The following is a 21,006-nucleotide window of genomic DNA, read 5'->3' on the forward strand; positions in this document are numbered from 1 at the left end:
GCCGCTTCTGTTCTGGCTGCTCTGGTGGAAGCTACACGAACAGCCGCGCTTTGTGGATTTATTGTATCAGATTTATTACAGTCACATTTGAATCTGATTGATTCGTTCAGGCCTGGTGTCGACTGTCAAGAGATTTCAGCCTGGGTCATCATTTACATTTTAAAGAATGGAACCATGGCACCACAGTGAATTGTTTAAATTCTGTGATATTACTAAGGTGGCCTTAAGTTAGCTGTCTAACTTTATATAGTAATAATACTCACTCATTCACTTTCTTAACCGCTTATCCAATTAGGGTCGGGGTGGGGGGCTGTGGGGGCCTTTCCCAGCATTTCAATGGGTGCAAGGCACACAGTAACACCCTGGACGGGGCACCAGTCCATCGCAGGGCAGACAGACATACATACAGTCCATCGCAGGTTAGACAGACATACATACAGTACATACATATACACACACACATTCACCTATAGGGCAATTCAGTGTCTCCTATTAACCTGACTGCATGTTTTTGGACTGTGGGAGGAAACCGGAGAACCCGGAGGAAACCCACGCACGAACCCACGAAAAATACCTGGATCGTTCCACCTAGGAATTGAACCCAGGACCTTCTTGCTGTGTGACAACAGTGCTGCCCACTGAGCCACTGTGTTATTATTTACGCCCTCGTACCCATACTTCATTCAATCATTGTGTTGCTCTCTGTATGATGAGCTAAATACCAGCATGCCAGCATTATTTCATTTTTATATAATAATTAAAGGTGCAGGGTGCTCGGGTGGTGCCGCTGTATATTACTGTATGTAACTGTAGGGCAGTTGTAGCTTAGCGGTTAAGGTAGTGGACTAGAAATTAGAATGTCACCAGTTCAAACCCCACCACTGCCAGGTTGCCACTGTTGGGCCCTTGAGCAAGGCCCTTAACCCTCAATTGCTTAGACAATATACTGTAGGTCGCTTTGTATGGTTCAGTTCTGACTCCACATGGCTTTGGTTAGAATTCTTCAGCAGTGCCAGGCTCACCTGGCATCTATCTGGGCGTTGGCTGGAACCAGAGTGTGTGCTGGAGCATGACAAATTCCTCCGTCTAGCTTATTCCATTCAAACACATCTGTTTCTGTATCCTCATCATCCTCAAATCAGACCTCTGTTTACACCCAGATTTACCTCACTGTCTTCAGGGCACAATACAAGCAGCAACGACTTCAGTTTAGGATTTCATGACCTACAGGAGTGCAGACACGCCCTCCTTCATACCGCTGAGAGAATAATCTGACCTGTAAGACTCCCCAAAAAAATCCTCTTTATGTTTCCATGTACGAGGGCCAGTCAGTAACGGCGCAAGAGTAAAATCGTCTGAGACGTGATTTACTTTCCATGAAATACCAATAAAAGTAAACGCTCTCTGAGGCGCGCTTTTATTGCATTATGTAAGTCGGGACGATGGCTCCGGGAAACTTTTAGATCAATTTCTTAGCACAGATTAAAAAGCTATGAATCCCATTTATGCCGGAGCTCTCTTGTGAGACGCTTTGTGAAACTTTTATATTTGGAACGAGGAGAGAACGGAGCGGCCGAGCAGATTATCAGCCGACAGCGCTTTCAGGTGAATAAAAAAAAGACGAGAGTAGAAGAAGAAAAAAATGGAGATAAAAGCAGTCCCAAAGCCATCTGGAAGTAGCCAGGACACACAAGGGCTGCTTTTATGTTTCCCGTTCCATTGGGAGATGCAGCATGAATAGCAGGCGTGCATATTGTGTTATTACTGTCACAAACACGTAGATGGACCTGAATACTAATGCAGGCTTCTGTTGGGAGGTTTTAGCCCCTCTTACAATCAGATTATTTTGAAACCTGGTGATACGGTGACATGGCAGTGACATGTTTTATAGATGGCTATTGATGAGCGGACAATATTTCTGAAGCACTTTGAACTAAATGTACCAAAATATTCATATAGACGAAAAGCTTAACAGCCCTCTTGCTTAAAAAGATAGTGTATAAATATATAATAGTATATTATTTAATATAATATGATTTTTTGAAGGTTTTAAAGCATTTTCAGAGCTATTAAATAACGCTCATGTAAAAATACCACACTCTGCAATTTAGTGATCTAAATCTTACCCCTAACCCCCCACCTCCACCACATTACCATTTCAACAACAAAAATTAATATACACCAATCAGCCATAACATTAAAACCACCTCCTTGTTTCTACACTCACTGTCCATTTTATCAGCTCCACTTACCATATAGAAGCACTTTGTAGTTCTACAATTACTGACTGTAGTCCATCTGTTTCTCTACATACCTTTGTCGCCTGCTTTCATGCTGTTCTTCAATGGTCAGGACCCCCACAGGACCACCACAGAGCAGGTATTATTTAGGTGGTGGATCATTCTCAGCACTGCAGTGACACTGACATGATGGTGGTGGTGTGTTAGTGTGTGTTGTGCTGGTATGAGTGGACCAGACACAGCAGCACTGCTGGAGTTTTTAAATACCGTGTCCACTCACTGTCCACTCTATTAGACACTCCTACCTAGTTGGTCCACTTTGTAGATGTAAAGTCAAAGACTATCGCTCATCTATTGCTGCTGTTTGAGTCGGTCATCTTCTAGACCTTCATCAGTGGTCACAGGACGCTGCCCACAGGGCGCTGTTGGCTGGATATTTTTGCTTGGTGGACTATTCTCAGTCCAGCAGTGACAGTGAGGTGTTTAAAAACTCCATCAGCGCTGCTGTGTCTGATCCACTCATACCAGCACAACACACACTAACACACCACCACCATGTCAGTGTCACTGCAGTGCTGAGAATGGTGCTCTGTGGGGGTCCTGACCATTGAAGAACAGCATAAAAGGGGGCTAACAAAGCATGTAGAGAAACAGATGGACTACAGTCAGTAATTGTAGAACTACAAAGTGCTTCTATATGGTAAGTGAAGCTGATAAAATGGACAGTGAGTGTAGAAACAAGGAGGTGGTTTTAATGTTACTGCTGATCAGTGTATTTCACGGTGTTGGTATTAAAATAATAATGTAATAAAACAGTTTTGAGAGCTTATACAAAGCAATATAATTATACTGTATATTTTTCTGCAAAGCCAATATTTTCCCTTTATTAGATGTGAATGGAAACAATAATTGTTTTTAGACTGTAATTATTGATCTTTGATTACTTTAAGGATTGTAGGGATTCACAGAGACAATTATTGTCCTTTAGAACCCCATATTGTTATCCCATAAATAAATACAATAAAATAAAGGCACAAATATTTGAGCAGTAAATGAAGTTTCAAAGTGAAATGCTTAGAATTTCCTTAGTTATTAATGCAACTAAGCTAAGTTTGACACTAGTAGCACCACACCAGGTTGACCTGCTTATACCTAAAGATGCTGAGTGTGTTCCATTTGATCTCTGTGACTGTCTACTATGAACACTGTGTTGGCTTTTCCTACGTATAGAAGTAAGTGTTTATCTGTATCTAAACACCAAAACCTTTTTATAAAGCAGCGTACAGGAAGTCATGTTGCGTAACCTTATGTAGAACTGCTGGATAATTATCATCTTTATGATTCACTTATTCACTTTTAAATGGTATTATTCAGTAACTACTATGAGTGATTTATAAACGTCAAGTGCGTTTTAAACTACTTCGACCATCCAGCCGTGCAGGTGAGAGTGACAATGCGCATCTGTGGGACTTCAGTTTGTGTTTATTTATTGGGGCCCAAATTAAAAATACAAATAAACGTAATAAAGGTTGAAGGGTCAGCCTCAGATGGACGACGGTGGGAGGCAGGGCTCAGGACTGGAATGTGAGCACACTGTAAAACAGCTTTAGTGAGGAAGTCAGAGGGGACTGACTTTTTGGAAGGACGTTTATGGAAGTGATTTTTTTGTTCCCCCTAAACCGTTCTGCTCTAACTCTTGGTTGTTTTTCAGGCCCAGGCAGCTTTTTTCCATTTTAACCTGCAGGTGATTAGGTGCTTTTTTTTTTTCTTTCTTTCTTTTTTGGATGATCCTGATGCAGACGGAGAGGAAAAATAGTTTGGACACAAATGATAAACAACTATGTAAATAGCCGCACCTGAGAGCAGTTAAACTAAACGTTTGCGGCAGTTCCTGTTGGTTTTCATTACTTTTTGGATTTCCCTGCTATCCCATTTACTCCGGCCAGGATGAGCAGCCTGGCGTCTGAAGGTTTAAGGAAAAACTGGGTTTTTTTGTGAGGGAACTTGATTTCGATTGTATTTTTCTTTAGTCAACACAGATTTTAGTAATGCTAGTGTCTGAATGCGTCCCTGTTACTGTCCCATAGGGCACTGGACTTCTGACCTGGCCCTTAATAAACTGTAGACTCTCTTTGACAATGTGTGACTGAAAAGCAGGAAATAATGGGTCCTAAACACTAAATCTTTACAGATTATTGACATGTGAAGAGAGCACATGTACACCAGGCACTACTGGCTAACTCCACACCGGTGGGTTTTTCACACCACATGAGTGCGTTTGCCAGGTTCCCGGTAAATATTCCTCACAGCAACCTTTAAAGCAACACATGCTTTTTGTTTTATTGCTGGCGCTTGTTGACTCTAGTTAAATTTAATCACCAATCTGTCGAGGACACTCTCGCTTCCCACCGTTATGCCGTCATACTGTTATTCTGTAATTCATTATGGGTTGATATCAAGCCTTCCAGCAACGTCTCACCAAATGGATCGGGTCACAGCGAGTGAAAAACGGCGAGCGAAGGTTTACAGAGCTCAGCCAAGCCTCCCTGCACTCCGACTTCGGCCATAAAGGCATTTACGGCTCTGTAAAGGCACCTCAATTGCCGTATCCAGCGGCTTGCTGGAGTTTCAGTGGTCGTTTGGGGACGGGTTCACAGCGTGGTCAGCCTCTCGGGTTCTGGTGCGATAAATAAAAGAGCTTGTGGGAAGGGCTCTCCTTACAGACCGACTTCACAGCCATCGATCGAGCACCGGAGCGGCTTTTTGCTCCATTTCAGCCATGACGGGATCAGTATCCCAGACTGGAGATCTGCTGCTTCTGAACACTGATATAATGAAGGTGTTTTGTGAGCAGTTGTGGAAACAACTGGAAGGTTGTAAGATAAAATCCCAAGATGTTTAGCCTGTTTTTACTAACTGTAATCATCTTCAGAACCCACCCACTAATTTAACACCTTTAAGGGTGAGGGCTAACCCTCAAGATCATAGGTCATGGGTCATGGATCACACCATTCCTCCCATCCAATGAGCTCGGTCAGTTCTTGGTCACAGATGGCTATGGTTTTGTTGGGGCTTGAGCTCATACTTTTGAACCACACAGCTTTATTTTATTTCATCTTATTAATTATTTCATATGAAAATATACCAAAATTATTATACACCTTACCATAAAAACAAAAACAAGCCTATAAACTTCCTAAGACATTTTTATTAGTATCACTGATCTACTTTAGCAATAAGGAGCAGCTTCCTGTCATAACTATTCACACTTTTCTGGATTGATCCTGCTCATTACTGAAAGATCCAGGAGGTCTTCCTTCGTTTCCTGACACTTCACACCGTCCTGACGCTCTTCGGCTCCTGTTTCGTCCACTCTTGAAAGGCCTTTGTCTTGGCGCTGCTACTTTGGGAGTATCGTCCCATGTCACAACATGAGAAGCGGTGTTTAACAGGAAAGGGAAGCAGGAAACACATGAGGCCTTTGACCTTCTGTAACCAGGGGACACGAGATTGAGCCAGGTACACGAGGGGTTATATGGATAAAAAAAATTTGTACTTGTGTCAGTATGTGATGAGATCGGATCTCATTAAGTGAAAAAGTCTGGACATCAGACCAAAATAATGAATGTGTAATACAAGAAGTGAAATATCATGTATTAAAGTATTTCATTATGTTGTTCTTGGAAATGACGCTAGTTTATTAATGAAGTACAAAACTAATATAATATTTAAATATTTTTATTCCTTGTTGGTATTAAAATCATAATTTTATAACACAGTTTTGAGGGCTTATACAATGCAGCCACTCTTCTGAGAAGGCTTCTCACAAGACTTTGAACAATGCCTGTGGTAATTTGTGCCCATTCAGTCAAAATATTAAAGTGTATGTATGTCTTGGCACTGATGTTGGTCAAAACAACCTTGATTGATGTTCAAGTTCATTCCAGAGCTGTTCATCAGGACGCTGGAGCTTTTCTTTGTGCCTTTATAGAACTTCCTTTGTGCACAGGGGAACAGTCATGCTGTAAGAGGATAGGGCCTTCCCTAAACTCTGAAGTCTGAAGCATATAATTTCCTTTATATAATTGATTTATTACACCTGTTAGCGACTGCTGTGGCTGAAACAGTGACAGTTCAGAGAGTTCAGTCATTAGGCAGGGTGTCCCAGTACTTGTGTTCATATTTTGTATATCATAATGTTCCCGTGTGTGTTTGTGTCTGAGAGGAAGCTGGCAGAATCCCAGCATTTTTTTTGCCCGGGTTAATAAAACGACCGAGCCTCTGCGGCACATATCTGCCGGAGCGAGGGAACACGCAGTCCCTGCTTGTCCTTTCCAACTGGCAGGGTCCGTACTGCTCTGTGACTGATAAGAGGTTAGTGTAAATAAAACTGTACAGCACCCCACGTCAGCGCTGAAGGAAAGAGACAGAGCACCGCGTCTGGCCACATTGTTCTGATGGATTCTTTATTTTAATGGATTTAAGTTCGTCTTTTTTTGGCTCCTTGCTGATGCGTAGTGTCTTATATAATCTATTTGTGTAGGCTCACTGAGCAGCCAGAGTGTGTTTTTGTTTGTGCTGCTCATGTTCTCATTTGCGCTGAATGGAAAACAAGGAGAGCAGGAAATGGTCTGAGAACGTTAGAGAACATGCTCGAGAGGCCTCGTCATCACCGACGTGTTCCTGTGGAAATTCTCACCAGAGAAGAACAAGGACGTCGTTTTATGATGTCAATATAACAATATATGAAGCATTGTAGCTCAGGTATCAGCAGGTGTCAGTGATTGTATAACTGTACTGTAACTTACTGGAATAAATAGTAATAGGGCGGTCAGGTTGGACCCACATATTTTACTGGGGTGGAGAACATGACTAGCAGTATTGACATGACTGACCCCTTTAATCATTCATTGCTCGCTCACTCACTCACCCACTCACTCACCCACTGTCTTAACCGCTAATCCAATCAGGGTCGAGGGTCGGGGGTCGGGGGGGGGTCTACTGGAGCCTATCCCAGATTTCCAATGGGTGCAAGGCACACAGTAACACCCTGGATGGGGTGCCAGGGTACACACACACACACCTATAGGGCAGGACCTTCTTGCTGTGAGGCGACAGTGCTACCCACTGAGCCACCGTGCCGCCCAAATAAAATAATAAATAAAAATAAATAATAATAAATAAAAGTCAGTTTGAGTATAAACATACCATCTGAGACCACTAGTAAAATCACTTCTATTTAGCATTTTGCTTATATTCAATACCACATTAATATATAATTACAAATCATAAAATCAGCATTAAAATTAAAGTGAAAAGCTAAAAAATTTGCAAAATATTCTTGAATTTTTACAATTTTTCTTAGCATTTAGTATGTTTGTAATATGTGAAAAAACAACTGCAAATTTATTTTAAAGCTTGTTCGTCTGATTGTCTTACATGATCGTCTGTTCGTGTGCTTTATTGGAAAGAAAAATACTCAAAAATATATAGTATATAGATTGGCAGGGGGTGTGGATTACAGTATCATGCCCACCTATCATGCTATTATGGGCCAGCATGGTGAAATGAAGGTGCAGAAGACTAACAGTGCTGGTTAATTTATTTGGCACTTCACGTGCAGTCTCTGTGCCTTATTAAGCTTCTAGTCCCTGAATAGAGCCACCAATCCATCGCTGACCAGCAATCAATGGTTGTATGTACCAGATAGGTGTTCCTAATAAACTGCTCGGTTCAATAATCTTTTAACTTTGTGTCACAAAAGGAAACTTGTCCAGAGGTTCAGATTCAATTATAGTCACATTACTACACCATCATTGCTTCAGCTCTCTCCACTGCCTTCTGTTTTGTGTCGCCTGTTGCAGACTAGACTCTGATAACGTAGTCCAGTAATGTTTTTCACTCGCTAAGCCCATGGCAATAAAAAGCTTGCTTGACCGTAAACAGTGAGCCATGTTTCAAAAGCTGAACACAAATACACATCGTAAAAGTGTCTTTAAACATTATAAATGCCGCTCTGTTGATCATGTCGCTCTGTAGGCGCTCTCATCAAACCTGTCGTGGCACCTCTGTTTTCCTGCACCGCCGTCCTCTTTAACAGCGCAGGATCCCACTCGTCCAGTTGTGCAACATTTCCAAGTGGAAGTGAAAAGGGAACATGTTGGTGTGGCACGTGGCATCTCTGCTTTGCATCTTGGGAACCTGGGTTGCGTAAGAGGGCCATTAATGTCAGCTCGTCCTGCTGTGGCGACTCCGAGAGGGCGCGGAGGAGAAAGTGGAAGCTGTTAGAAAACATTTCTTATATAGAGTTTATTTTGGTACTTCAGAGCGATTATTCAGGGGAAAGATGTCACAGGCTTCTCTATTCTGGAAAGGCTTTCCACAGCATTTTGAAGTGTGTCTGTGGGAATTTGTGCCCATGAGGTTCAGGCATCTGTGGTTTGGCTCACATTTGATGTTTTGATTTTTGTCCAGGGAGAGAAGAAGAGACGAAGCCTAGTGGTTAAGGTACTGAGCTATCAGAAGGTTGCTGGTTCAAGCCCCACTGCCAGGTTGCGCAAGGCCCTTAACCCTCAATTGCTCAGACTGTATACTGTAACTGTATTGTAAGTCACTTTGGATAAAGGCATCTTCTAAATGTCAAAAATATAAGATCTCGTCGGATGACCAAGTTGCAGTGGTCGGGCTCCTGAACAAGGCCCTTAACTGTCAATTGTTTGTTGTATATCAGCAAAACAATGCCTTTCTTTAAATAAAGTGTTTGCTGAATGTCAAAAATATAAATGTGGAGGGAAAATGTAAAGCTCCAGCATCACAGCAAAAAAAAAAAATTCTATATTTTTTAATGCTATAAATCACGTTTCAAACTCAAGGCCCGCGGGAGAGATCCGGCCAACCATGTCATTTTATGTGGCCGCGAGAGCTTAAAAGATGTACGATTGTCTGAAAACAGACTGTAAAATCGTACATAAACTGCATCTCCGACAATGCATGCCGATTTTTTGACCCGCAAAGTGACCGCATACCGCCACTGGATGGTGGTGTTTCCACATCAGTGTTTAACTGAGGCGGTTTTCCAACAAGTGATGCTGAGAAATATTTACAAATAACCCCAAAATGTACAAGAGAAAATTGAAGCAGAAGGAGGAAATTTAATGAACCGGTACGTCTCTTGTGTTATGAGGCCGTGTCTGTGGTAAAGGAGTACAATATTTTACATTTACATTTACGTCATTTAGCAGATACCTTTATCCAAAGTGACTTACAGTACAGGTACAGTATACAGTCTGAGCAATTGAGGGTTAAGGGCCTTGCTCAAGGGTTCAACAGCAGCAACCTGGCAGTGGTGGGGCTTGAACCAGCAACCTTCTGATTACTAGTCCAGTACCTTAACCACTAGGCTACGGCTTGCCTATAAATGTAGATGTGCATTATAAATATACAGTATAAATTTGGCATTTTGACACCAAACACAGAATTTAACCTTCAAGAAAAACAACAAATTGTCCCAGACTGCAATCACAGCAGGATACGTTACAATCGGCCCTTTGAGGGCCACCATAATGCAGATGAAAATGAGTTTGACACCCCTGCTATAAATGATCCAGCTAAAATATGCCATATGATTTATTATCATTATCTCTACTTAACCCTCTTCCCTAGCATCTATTGAATCGCGTTCTCGAGTTAAGCGTGCTGTTTTTATTATTTTCTAAAATGCACCCGTTATAATAATCCACTTTTAATTTATGGAAGGAGTTCCTGGGTGTGTTATGAGCTCTGTACTTTCTATTGCACCATTATTTCCCTCCTGCTAAAAGTGTTTCTTCCTTTCTGATGTGAGGGTACAGTACATTTTGTAACTTCACAATGGTTATGAAACAAACCCTGGCTCCATCCTCATCACACTCTTTTATATGAACTACCACTTCCTGTTTTGATTGCTGTGCTGCACTCGTGTCTCGTGTTGCCTAATGCAGCATTAAAATGTACAGCCAGATTTATTGGAATAAGAATAATAAGAGCAGATGAACGAATGGAGTACACAGGAACAGTGTGACCCATGATGACCCTGATCAGATAGACCAGGGCCAGCAGTGTGCGATAGTGTTAGTTCCTGTGTTTGGATTCAGATTGCAACACTGCAGCACATCCACATTTTGTAAGAGTGACTAATAGAAGCCGAGCTGGATCCTATTCAGTAAACAGTTTCATTCATCTCATTCAGTTTATGGTCAGGTGTCCACATACTTTTGGCCAAATTGTGTAAATGTGTATGTTTGCTAGATAATAAGCCACAGACTCCAGAGCGACTTACAGAAGAGCTTTCCCAGTACCTTTACATTACCCTACCCAACAAACAAAGCGGTGTTAAATAAAATGCTATAGGAGATTAGTAGGTGCATGTTATTGCTCAGACTAGGTGCTTAGTAAATAGGTGATCAAGGTCTTCAATCATCTTTTGAAGACAGCGAGAGACTCAGATCACTCAGTTCGCTCAGACGGGAAGTTTGTTCCACCACTTGGTCGCTGGTGCAGAGAAGAACCTTGATGCTCATCTTCCTTGAGTTCTGGGTGGAGGATCAAAACGAGCGAGACTAAGTGGCTTTAGGTAGCTTGGGGCTGGTCCATGTTTGGCTTTGTGGACAGCAGTAGCTCCGTGGTTAAGGGGTACTGGACTACTGACCAAAAGGTTGCAGGTTCAAGCTGCCAGGTCTTTGGTCAGCCCCGGATCTGTTGGGCCTTAGTCTAACCATTGCAGTGTTGCATTATAACATTAGGGTCAGTGATAAACTAAATAGCTGTTAAAGATTTAATCAAACAGGGGATGAAGGTTAACTTTAACCATAAGCGGACAGCAGTACCTTAGTGGTTAAGGGGTACGGGACTACTGACCAGAAGTTTGCAGGTTCAAGCCCCACATCTGCCAGGTCTTTGGTCAGCCCAAGATCTGTTGGGCCTTAGTCTAATCGTTGCAGTGTTGCATTATAACATTAGGGTCAGTGATAAACTAAATATCTGTTAAAGATTTAAACAAATGGCATAAAGGTAAACTTTAATCATAAGCAGACAGCAGTACCTTAGTGGTTAAGCGGTACTGGACCAGTGACCAGAAGGTTCCAGGTTTAAGCCCCACATGTCCCAAGTTGCCACTGTTGGGCTTTTGAGCGAGGCCGTTAATTCTCATTTGCTTGGATTGTATTTAAAGTCACTCTGGATAAAAGCATCTGCTAAATGCTGAACCTGTAACCGTAAATTAGCTAAACTGGGTTTTTTTTTTTTTTGTGTTGCATGTGCGGCCTCTGACCCCCAGTGGAGGTCTGGTTCTTCGGGTCACGAGTACCTTTTTAACTTGCTTTAGAGCAGTCGCTGACCAGGATTTGTACTGAACTGCTCTGGCTGGCTGATGTTCCATCGTACGCCTGCCATTTATATTAAAGGGTTTCCTAAAATGTGACATCACCCGTCCAACATTTGCCTCATTTCTGTCTTAACATCAAGACTAAACTGTCAAGTGTGCTAAAGCCAGTTACGACTCTGTAACAGCAGTCTTGGGAAGCATGTCATGGGTTGCCATGTCAAGTATTTTGTAGTATGACTGTATTTCTGCTGAGTTTGAACATTTGTCATGTTTTTGTGTGCAGCCGGTGAGAAAGCCATCGTGTGCGACCAGTGTGGAGCTCAGTTCCAGAAGGAGGAAGACCTGGAGGTGCACAGACAGATCCACACAGGTACGAGAAAAACCGCACCAAAATGCCAACATGGTTCGTATTGCGTGCCCTCCGATGTTCACGTGTTTTTCACGTGTTCCGTGAGCAGATGTTAAGCAAGGCAGTCAAATCAGGGAGGTTATTAATACACAGATAACTCCCGAGTCATGGTCATATGTGTGTGGAGCCGAGCCTGGAATCTTCCCTGGCGCATAAACCGTACACAAGCACTTACTGGAAAAGTGGGGAGGGTGGGGGGGTGTTGATTATGACTCGATCCGCTCCCCTTGTTGTTTACCGGTCCAAACAGGAGAATTATGGGGGTGGCAACAGATCGGCCTTGGACATGTTTGGCCGGAGCCGTTGTTTATGAGCGAAACCTCTTGCTAGATGCAGATGTTGGCATACCTTCTTCTCTCCACCTTACTAATGCTTGTGTAAGTTGGCAGCAGTTTGGGGGTAGTGCTGATGTGATGCCATCTCAGGAATGATGACCTCTGCCAGGGCACCGGGTGAAGGGAGTTAGCCGTGTGTTGATGTTTTTGTTGATGCACGTTGCCCCCTGTGTATTGGGATCCTGCCATGTTATGACTTCTCACCCGCTTGACAAGCCCCAGCTCTCTGCCCTTGGGAGAATGTTCCAGCACCCTCATGCACTTACAGTCTAGCGCTCCGTAACACAGCCGTCGCTCTGACTTACATCATTGTGCAGCTAGAAAGAACAGCGCCCGTACAATCAGCTAGCTTCAGCACAAACCGAGCATTAATATAAACATCTAGCGGCTTTAGAACCTCAATAGTTTACATACACTACATGGTCAAAAGTATGTGGACATCCCTACTAGTTATTGGCTTTTCATTCACATCCAATCCTAACAGGTGTATAAAATAAATGATTTCAATACATTATATTATATAACTTTGTGGCAACAGTATGGGAAAGGACCTTTCCTGTTCCTGCATGGCTGGAACGTACCTCATGCACAAACCGCGGTCCACGGTTCGACAATTTGATATAGAAAAACTCTACATCAATGTACGACCATCAATGTGCACACCCAACCATGAACTAATTGGACATCCCATGTCAAAACCATGGTCAGTAATATGTACATTTACCCCACATTTGCAGGTAAACAGCTTCCATTCTTTTGGAAAGAGTTTGTACTGTGTCTGTGAGGATTTTGTGCCCATTTAAGTTAAACAAGACGTACTGGCTTGCTCCTAACATTCTACTTCATTCCAATTAAAAAGCATGTTTTTTATGGCACTTGGTTTGTATACAGTGGCACACAGTTATGCTGAAACAAAAGAGGGCCTAACACACACCCTGCTAGCAATAGGTGTCCACATACTTCATGTAACGAGTGTGTTCCAGTCATTTAGATACAGGAAAAAACACATGTTTAACCCACAGTTCAACTGTACATACAGAAGTTATGTTGATTCTCTGTGTTTGGGTCAAGTGATATTGTGTAAATTTTATTAATATTAATTAATATGACTGATGTGTTATAAAGTAAACCTAAGTTCAGAACTTCCTTGATTGCACTACTTGTCGCGTGTGTGCTGTCAGGCCGACGTATAGCGAGCGCTCCGTACGTCCTTACACACTGGGCCTCCAGAGGGCCTTGACCAGTCTGGGGCTCGTTGTAAAGAGGGGGTTAAATGGGGCTAACGATCACAGAGGCATACCAGCGGAAAGCCAGGCTAAATATAGAACCTGAGTGAAGCAAAAAAAAAAAAAAAAAAAAGGCAGTGAGACTTCTGTCCTCCTGCCAGCGAACTGAACAGCGCTGAGCCCGGCGTCCCCTGTGGCTACCGGCCGTATATATGAAACACACGGAGGGTTTGATCCACTCGTCCCTACTGTACCTCAATATGTTCACCCATATGCTTCTCTTGTACAGCGGATCTAATGGAATTAAATCACTACTCAATTCAGTTTTGCACTGATATGGAAGTTGTGAGCTGCGTGTTAATGATTTATGAGTGCTATTTAGCTGTTTTAGAACCAAATTAATCGCATTTGCTGTCACATTGTACAATATGTACAGAACATTCATTCATTCGTTGGAAAAACATTTAGTGGCTTAATTGATTGTTTATTACAAACCTCATGACCAGAAAAGTTGGGACAGTTTGTAATAATTCTTTTGATATTTATTTAACTGAAAAAAGTAAAAAGAAAAAGCATTCAGTGTTTTTACTGTAACATTTAGGACAGAGGAAGGTTTACTATTGAGTTCAGGTGGCAGTGGCTAAGTGGGTAGCACTGTCGCCTCATAGCAAGAAGGTCCTGGGTTCGATCCCCAGGTGGGGCGGTCCGGGTCCTTTCTGTGCAGACGTGGGGAGAACATGCAAACTCCACACAGAAAGGACCCAGACCGCCCCACCTGGGGATCGAACCCAGGACCTTCTTGCTACCCACTCCGCCGACAATAGTTTTTGCAGTTGTGTCTGTACAAGGTGACCAGTGTCATACCACAAAAACACAAAGTCTCCTTGACGGTAGCGGGCATCTCTCCAAAATCCCTACATGCGCCTCTGAGAATGCACCTAATGTAATCTATTCTCAGTCAACGGTACCTTCACACATATCCAAGCCGTGCACACTAACGCACGACAGGCTTTTGCACCTTTCACTGATAACAGATGGGCTGTTTTCTCTTTGGCAGGAGGAACTAGTCCTCCGTTCTACCCCAAAACAAGCTGAAATGTGACTCCACGGTGTGTCACTTCATCTCAGATGAGCTCCTTCCTGGCAAGAACAAAAATATAAATGGACAAATAGAAACAAGGGATCTCAGGGGGCATTTTTTAATAAACGACTTTCTCTTTTCATAATAGATGTTCAGGTTGTGTTTTTTGACGCAGCGGTGGACTGTATGAAGTCACAATGGTTTTCCCAAGTACTTCCAAGCCAATTTTTGTGGCAATATTTATCACAGTAGCATTACGGTTCTGTCTAAGGGCTCAAGGGTCCTGCACATTCTACACTGGTTTCTGGCCTTAACTTACACGGACTGAATATGAACCAAAAATGATAAATATAAATACAGGGAATAAATTACAAACAAATAAGTTAATAAACAAGCACACGAGCACAGTATGCTCTAAAATAAACACTATTATAGTAATTAACAATTTAGTAACACAATCTGAATAGAATACATTAATAAACAAGTACTTACTGCATGCACAAACATCAGCACAACCAAGAATATTAGTCGACTTTTTGACAACGTTTTGGGACAAATAGAAATAATTATTATTTGTTGTTTATTATTATTCTTTTAGTTTTAATTCAAAAGGTATGAAACAGTGTGACTTGTTAATAAGCAACATTTGTTGGTAGTGGAAACGTGTGCAATTATGTTTTTGTTTTCCTCGTTTAAGCTGAGTTGCCTATTAAACTGTCATCTTAAACCCTGTTTACACACACACACACACACACACCTGCTTTATAAATAATTAACGACTCCTGCCATTCAGCCAGAGTTAACCATAGCCAAAGTTTTCACGCCACCGTAAACATCTAGGTCTCGGTTTTCAGCTTGGCATCGTGTCCAGCGGCGTGCGGCGGCCGTTCCCTGTAACGTTATCGGAGCCGCTACCGCTGAAATGGATCGACTTTCACGTCCGAGTTATTGGAAAAGCCCGAGCAGCCAGATCATTCATGGAAAAGTTGGATGCTTGGCACCGGTTTAATCGCTGCGACAAAATCAATAGCTAAACGCTTATTTTCTGAAATAATTACTTTCCCACTGATTTAGAAATGAGGACCATCTGCTCCTGGATCATGCTCACTGAATATTCGATTACATCGCAAAGGTGTCTAGTATGAAACGGACGAATGAAAACAGCTATCAGGCTTTGGTGGTTAGCCGGGCTCAGTAAATACCTGGCAGAAGTTCCTTCTCTGATGCTCAATGCCAGGATTCTGAGGATTCGGGGGGTTGGGTATCACCAGTTATTCAATAGGCGTGATTGTCTTTTCCAGCGGCTGGGTGTTGACATCAGAGGAATCAGCTGTTGTAATACTTCAGCCTCACAGAGCAGCACTGTTCTCTGTTAGTTCTCTATCGTTTGATTAAATTATCATTTAAATTCATTCTGTATTTTGGTTACGCTTGATTAATTCTGTATTTTGGATCAGCGCATCTCTGATAAGTAGCATCTGAGTTAGTTCTGGGAGATTGGAGTACAGCACAGAGTTGGGATTTCCCTGATCAAACCCAAACCAGTTCATTGTCAGGCTTAGTAAGTGTGATCACCAAACCGGACTGGATTCCAACCCTTGTACTTGCACTGCACCACTTCTCAAAGTCCGTACTGATATAAAGCTTGCTTGACTGTGGGCAACAGTACCATTTAAAGCCCGGACACACATTTCTCGGGGAATAGATTCATTAGTGTTAACATAATTTTGACTCACCCTGTATATTAGTCCTATACACACCAGTAAGAGTATGATCAGGTATTGGGCACTGGGGGTCTGTGCTTGGGATGAAAGTCAAAATAATGGTGCCTGCATGACCAAACAGGCCGGTCTCATTCCAGTAACCGATCGTCACAAATACGATGGGCACATAATGACTTTGAACATAACAGCTAAAGCTCTTAAACACACAGGTTTTCGTTTCTGGTATTTTCCGGCGTTTTCTGGCTCTATCGGCTGCGCTGGGCCTTTAAGACGCCGCCTGGTTAAGGCACCAAAATAGTTGGTTGTGTTGTGCGCCAGGACTTTGAGAGAGAAAAACATCATGTGCTGTTGTTGACGCTCGACTCCGGCACTGCTCTGCTCCAGTCTGACCTACTTTAAAGGGCAGAGCCAGATTTAAAGAGACTTAAAAACCCAGGTTCGGTTGTCTCCGGGGATCCGAACGCGATCTGAAAAAGATGCTTTTTCTGAATGTTGCTAAAGGGGTTTGAACATTACGGAGCGTGAATATAAATCCAGACGTATTGATCTCGGGCTCTTGTAGCGGAGCGATATGATACGTAGCATCTGAATTTAGCACGCTGGGTGATGACAGAGGATGAGATGACAGGAAAGTTCTCGGCTGCCTGCGGCGCGTGGGTGGCCAGGAATAGTTTCTGGAACCCCTGTTAACATTTAGCTTTTATAACCCCAGAGCTAAAAGGGACCAGGAAACCCCTCTGCTTTAGAATGTTAGGATTATTGATCTTATCAATATTAGGGCGGATGCTGAATCAGAATGTTGAATTTGTAGATCTGATGACTGGTTACATATTGGGTCTGTCTAAAAACCTAGTGATCTCTCTACATCATCCTACGCTCCTGAGAAGAGGGCATGTCTACATTTTTAGACAGCTTAAAATACTCTTACTGAGGTGCCTTAACTCCTAATCTAACTGAATAATGAGGGAGCGTCTGACGCTTCCTTAGCGCTGAAGGCAATCCCAGCATTCAGTGCAGCACAACTTTTCCCACAAAAAATTACAAACATGGCGGACGAATGCAGAGCAACCAACCGAGTTCTATTAAAATGTAAATAAATTCTCATTGATTTTTAATTTGTATAAAGGTGCACACACCGACTAGGCATAACATTATGACCAATGACAGGTGAAGTGAATAGCACTGATTATCTCTTCATCACGGCACCTGTTAGTGGGTGGAATATATTAGGCAGCAAGTGAACAATGGACGGAGCGAATACTTTTGGCAATATAGTGTATGTATTATTTGCACTTCTGGTAGATGCTAACTGCATTTTATTGCCTTGTACCTGTACTGAGCAATGAGTAATATTGAATCTATCTGTCTGTCTGTCTGTCTGTCTGTCTATCTATCTATCTATCTATCTATCTATCTATCTATCTATCTATCTGTCTATCTGTCTATCTGTCTACCTATCTATCTAATTCACCCCGGACAGGATGCCAGTCCATCACCGGGCCTCTGTAGGAGACGTCCCCTGGTTGGTCTGTTTGGTTTTGAATTATATTTCAAATCCAGCCCCTTCAAATCAGTTACAGTTACAAAAAAAAAGATCCTTGATGCTTCCAGAGGATCCGTATGAACAGTTTGAGCAGCTGACTGTGTGTAAATCCAGAAATAATAGCACGGCCTCCCCCTTCGTTCCCAGTTTCCCCTCATCCTTTGTGAGCCTTGTGTTGCAGGGAAAATATGCAAACCATTTTGGATGGGGAACAGCGGATTTGCTCGGTGGGAACACGGCCTGACTCCGGCGAACCCGGCCGCAGAGTAAACACTTTCTTTTTCAAGCCAGAAACAGTTTTGACAGAGTGAGAGAAAAGCAAAAGGACAACACGACTGAGCTGTGGGGCCGAGAGAAAAAGCGACGTGCCCCCCTCTGGTTTTCAGTTCTTCTACTTTCTCTCTTCCCTCCTTACAATCCGAAAATATCCTCTAATCATGCTCCCGGCACCCCAACCCACCCCGGTTCTCTCGCTCTCTCAGCTTCTGTGACACACATGAGGTCTGAGCCACCGGTAAACAGAGGTCATGTCATATACGTCCATTATCTCAATCACAGGCGGGGCGAGCGGGCCGTCTGTTAAGCATTTACTTAATTGGAACGTTATTAAGTTGTCAGAGCGCATTAAAGTTGCACAACACAACGTGAAGGTTTGTGCAGGAGAACAGGGTGCTGCTGCAGCTTTCTTCTCATGCAGACTCACGCAGGAAAAATAAAAATAAATCGTTTGTTATTTTGGGAAGGTATTTAGCTGCTAAGCTGCATTCCGTTCTAAAGGCAGCCGGTTTATTCGCTTCTGCTCTCACTGGGCAGCGCTTTAACCAGAAGTGAATATCGGCTGGTGTTAGGTTGGCACACGTCAGACGTTTCCGTTCTACTTTTAGTTTACCAGACCACCTAATGTTCTAGTGTTGATCACAAAATGACTTTCGGAAAGTACGTAGATCCTCCTTACAGAGGAACCTTACAGGATAACTAGGAAATTTAAACTGCACAACAACTGGCAACCTACTCACACTTTTTGTTCTGCTGGTACTATTTGTGCCATCCTTAAAGGTTATTAGGAGCCTTTGGGACCAGTGGTAGCTCTTTGGGACCAGTGGTAGCTCTTTTAGGGCCAGTGGTAGCTCTTTGGGACCAGTGGTAGCTCTTTGGGGCCAGTGGTAGCTCTTTGGGACCAGTGATAGCTCTTTAGGACGAGTGGTAGCTCTTTGGGGCCAGTGGTAGCTCTTTGGGATCAGTGGTAGCTCTTTAGGACGAGTGGTAGCTCTTTGGGGCCAGTGGTAGCTCTTTGGGATGAGTGGTAGCTCTTTAGGACGAGTGGTAGCTCTTTGGGGCCAGTGGTAGCTCTTTGGGACAAGTGGTAGCTCTTTGGGATGAGTGGTAGCTCTTTGGGATGAGTGGTTGCTTTTTGGGACCAGTGGTAGCTCTTTAGGGGCCAGTGGTTCTTCTTGGGGGCCAGTGGTAGTTCTTTAGGGCCAGTGGTTGCCCTTTGGGGGCAGTGGTATCTCTGTGGGGGCAGTGGTAGCTCTGTGGGAGCAGTGGTAGCTCTTTGGGACCAGTGGTAGCTCTTTGGGACGAGTGGTAGCTCTTTGGGGCCAGTGGTAGCTCTTTGCGGGCAGTGGTAGCTCTTTGGGACCAGTGGTAGCTCCTTGGGGGCAGTGGTAGCTCTTTGGGATGAGTGGTAGCTCTTTGGGACGAGTGGTAGCTCTTTGGGACCAGTGGTAGCTCTGCATTGTATGGTATGGTAGCACTGGACTGGTAATCTGAAGGTTGTTGTTTGAAGCCCCACCATCACCAAGTTGTCTTCTATGGGCCTTTGAGCGAGGCTCTTAATTATCAATTGTTTGAACTGTATTAAGTAAATGTTGCAAATATAAATGTCACCAGACAGGGTTAAGGGCCTTGCTCAAGGGCACAACAGTGGCTGCATATAGCAGAGGCTGGATTTGAACCGACAACCACTAGGCTACCACTGACTGTCACTGTTACAGAGGAAATCTTACAGGATAACTAGGCAATTTAAACTGCACAACAACTGGCAACCTACTCACACTTTCTGTTCTGCTGGTACTTTTTGTGCCATCCTAAAATGTTACTAGGGGACCTTGTGGCCAATGGCAGCTCTTTAGAGCCAGTGGTAGCTTTGTCATTAATATACTGGACTAGTAATCAGAAGGTTGCTGGTTAAAGCCCCACCATTGCCAAGTTGTCTCTTATGGGCCTTTGATCAAGGCCTTTAATTCTCAATTGTTTAAACTATATTTAGTAAATGCCACAAATGTAAATGTCTCCAGACTTCTACTTCTTTATTAGGCAGCCCAGATAACAAACGATGACCAATGGTAGCTTTTTGGGGCCTATGGTAGCTCTTTGGGATCAATGTTTGCTGTGTCGTTAAAGCTCTACCCACTAGGCAGTCACTGTCCCTAATTTAGCTACAGTACAAGGAAAAGTTTGGTCTTCAATGGCCGTCGTGGCATTAGTTGAATTGTAGCGTGGTGAACAGAATTATAAAACCTCCTCTAGTGAGAAAGATCTATACAATGCTGTTCTCAAATCTGGTCAAAATCAGGTATCTTAGAATTCCTATTTAATTGGGCATGTAGACCTATCTAGTCCACCTATAGAAATATCTAGTCTACCTATGGAAATGCCCTCTAATCAGAATTCAATAGCAAAGTTTGGTGTTTAGCGAAATAAATATCAGAAGGACGAGGATTTGGCAACACCAGTGCTCATCACATTTAAGATCCTATGGCTGGGGTGGCATGAAATCTAGTGTCCATGTGCCGGTCAGCTGTCGATGATTAAATGACTTATTAGTCATGCCAGACTCTATCCCCATATCTCATTTTGCATCCATTACTGCACAAGCTGTCCCCCTCTCCAGCGGAGGACCCATCTGGTGGAGTCCCTTGCTCTCGTCGCGTATGGCTGAACACTTACAGTCAGATTCTAGTCTCGTCTTTATAAAGGAGACGTAATCCACCGCTCTGTGTTGGACTTTATTTAAGTCACAGGCCAAGTACACCGATTAGGCATAACATTATGACCACCTCCTTGTTTCTACACTCACTGTCAATT

At 43.1% G+C, this 21,006-nt stretch overlaps 1 protein-coding gene across 1 annotated transcript in view; it reads left to right on the forward strand.

Annotated features, from left to right (window-relative positions):
- zbtb16a (zinc finger and BTB domain containing 16a) overlaps positions 1-21,006 on the forward strand; it is a 156,788-nt gene that overhangs the window by 93,438 nt on the left and 42,344 nt on the right. The window contains exon 4 of the mRNA XM_063011972.1: positions 11,885-11,971. Within this exon, the coding sequence (XP_062868042.1) occupies positions 11,885-11,971 (87 nt within the window). The remainder of the gene's footprint in view (positions 1-11,884; positions 11,972-21,006) is intronic.

Source organism: Trichomycterus rosablanca, chromosome 16, assembly GCF_030014385.1.
Source record: "Trichomycterus rosablanca isolate fTriRos1 chromosome 16, fTriRos1.hap1, whole genome shotgun sequence".
Classification (NCBI taxonomy): Eukaryota; Metazoa; Chordata; class Actinopteri; order Siluriformes; family Trichomycteridae; genus Trichomycterus; species Trichomycterus rosablanca.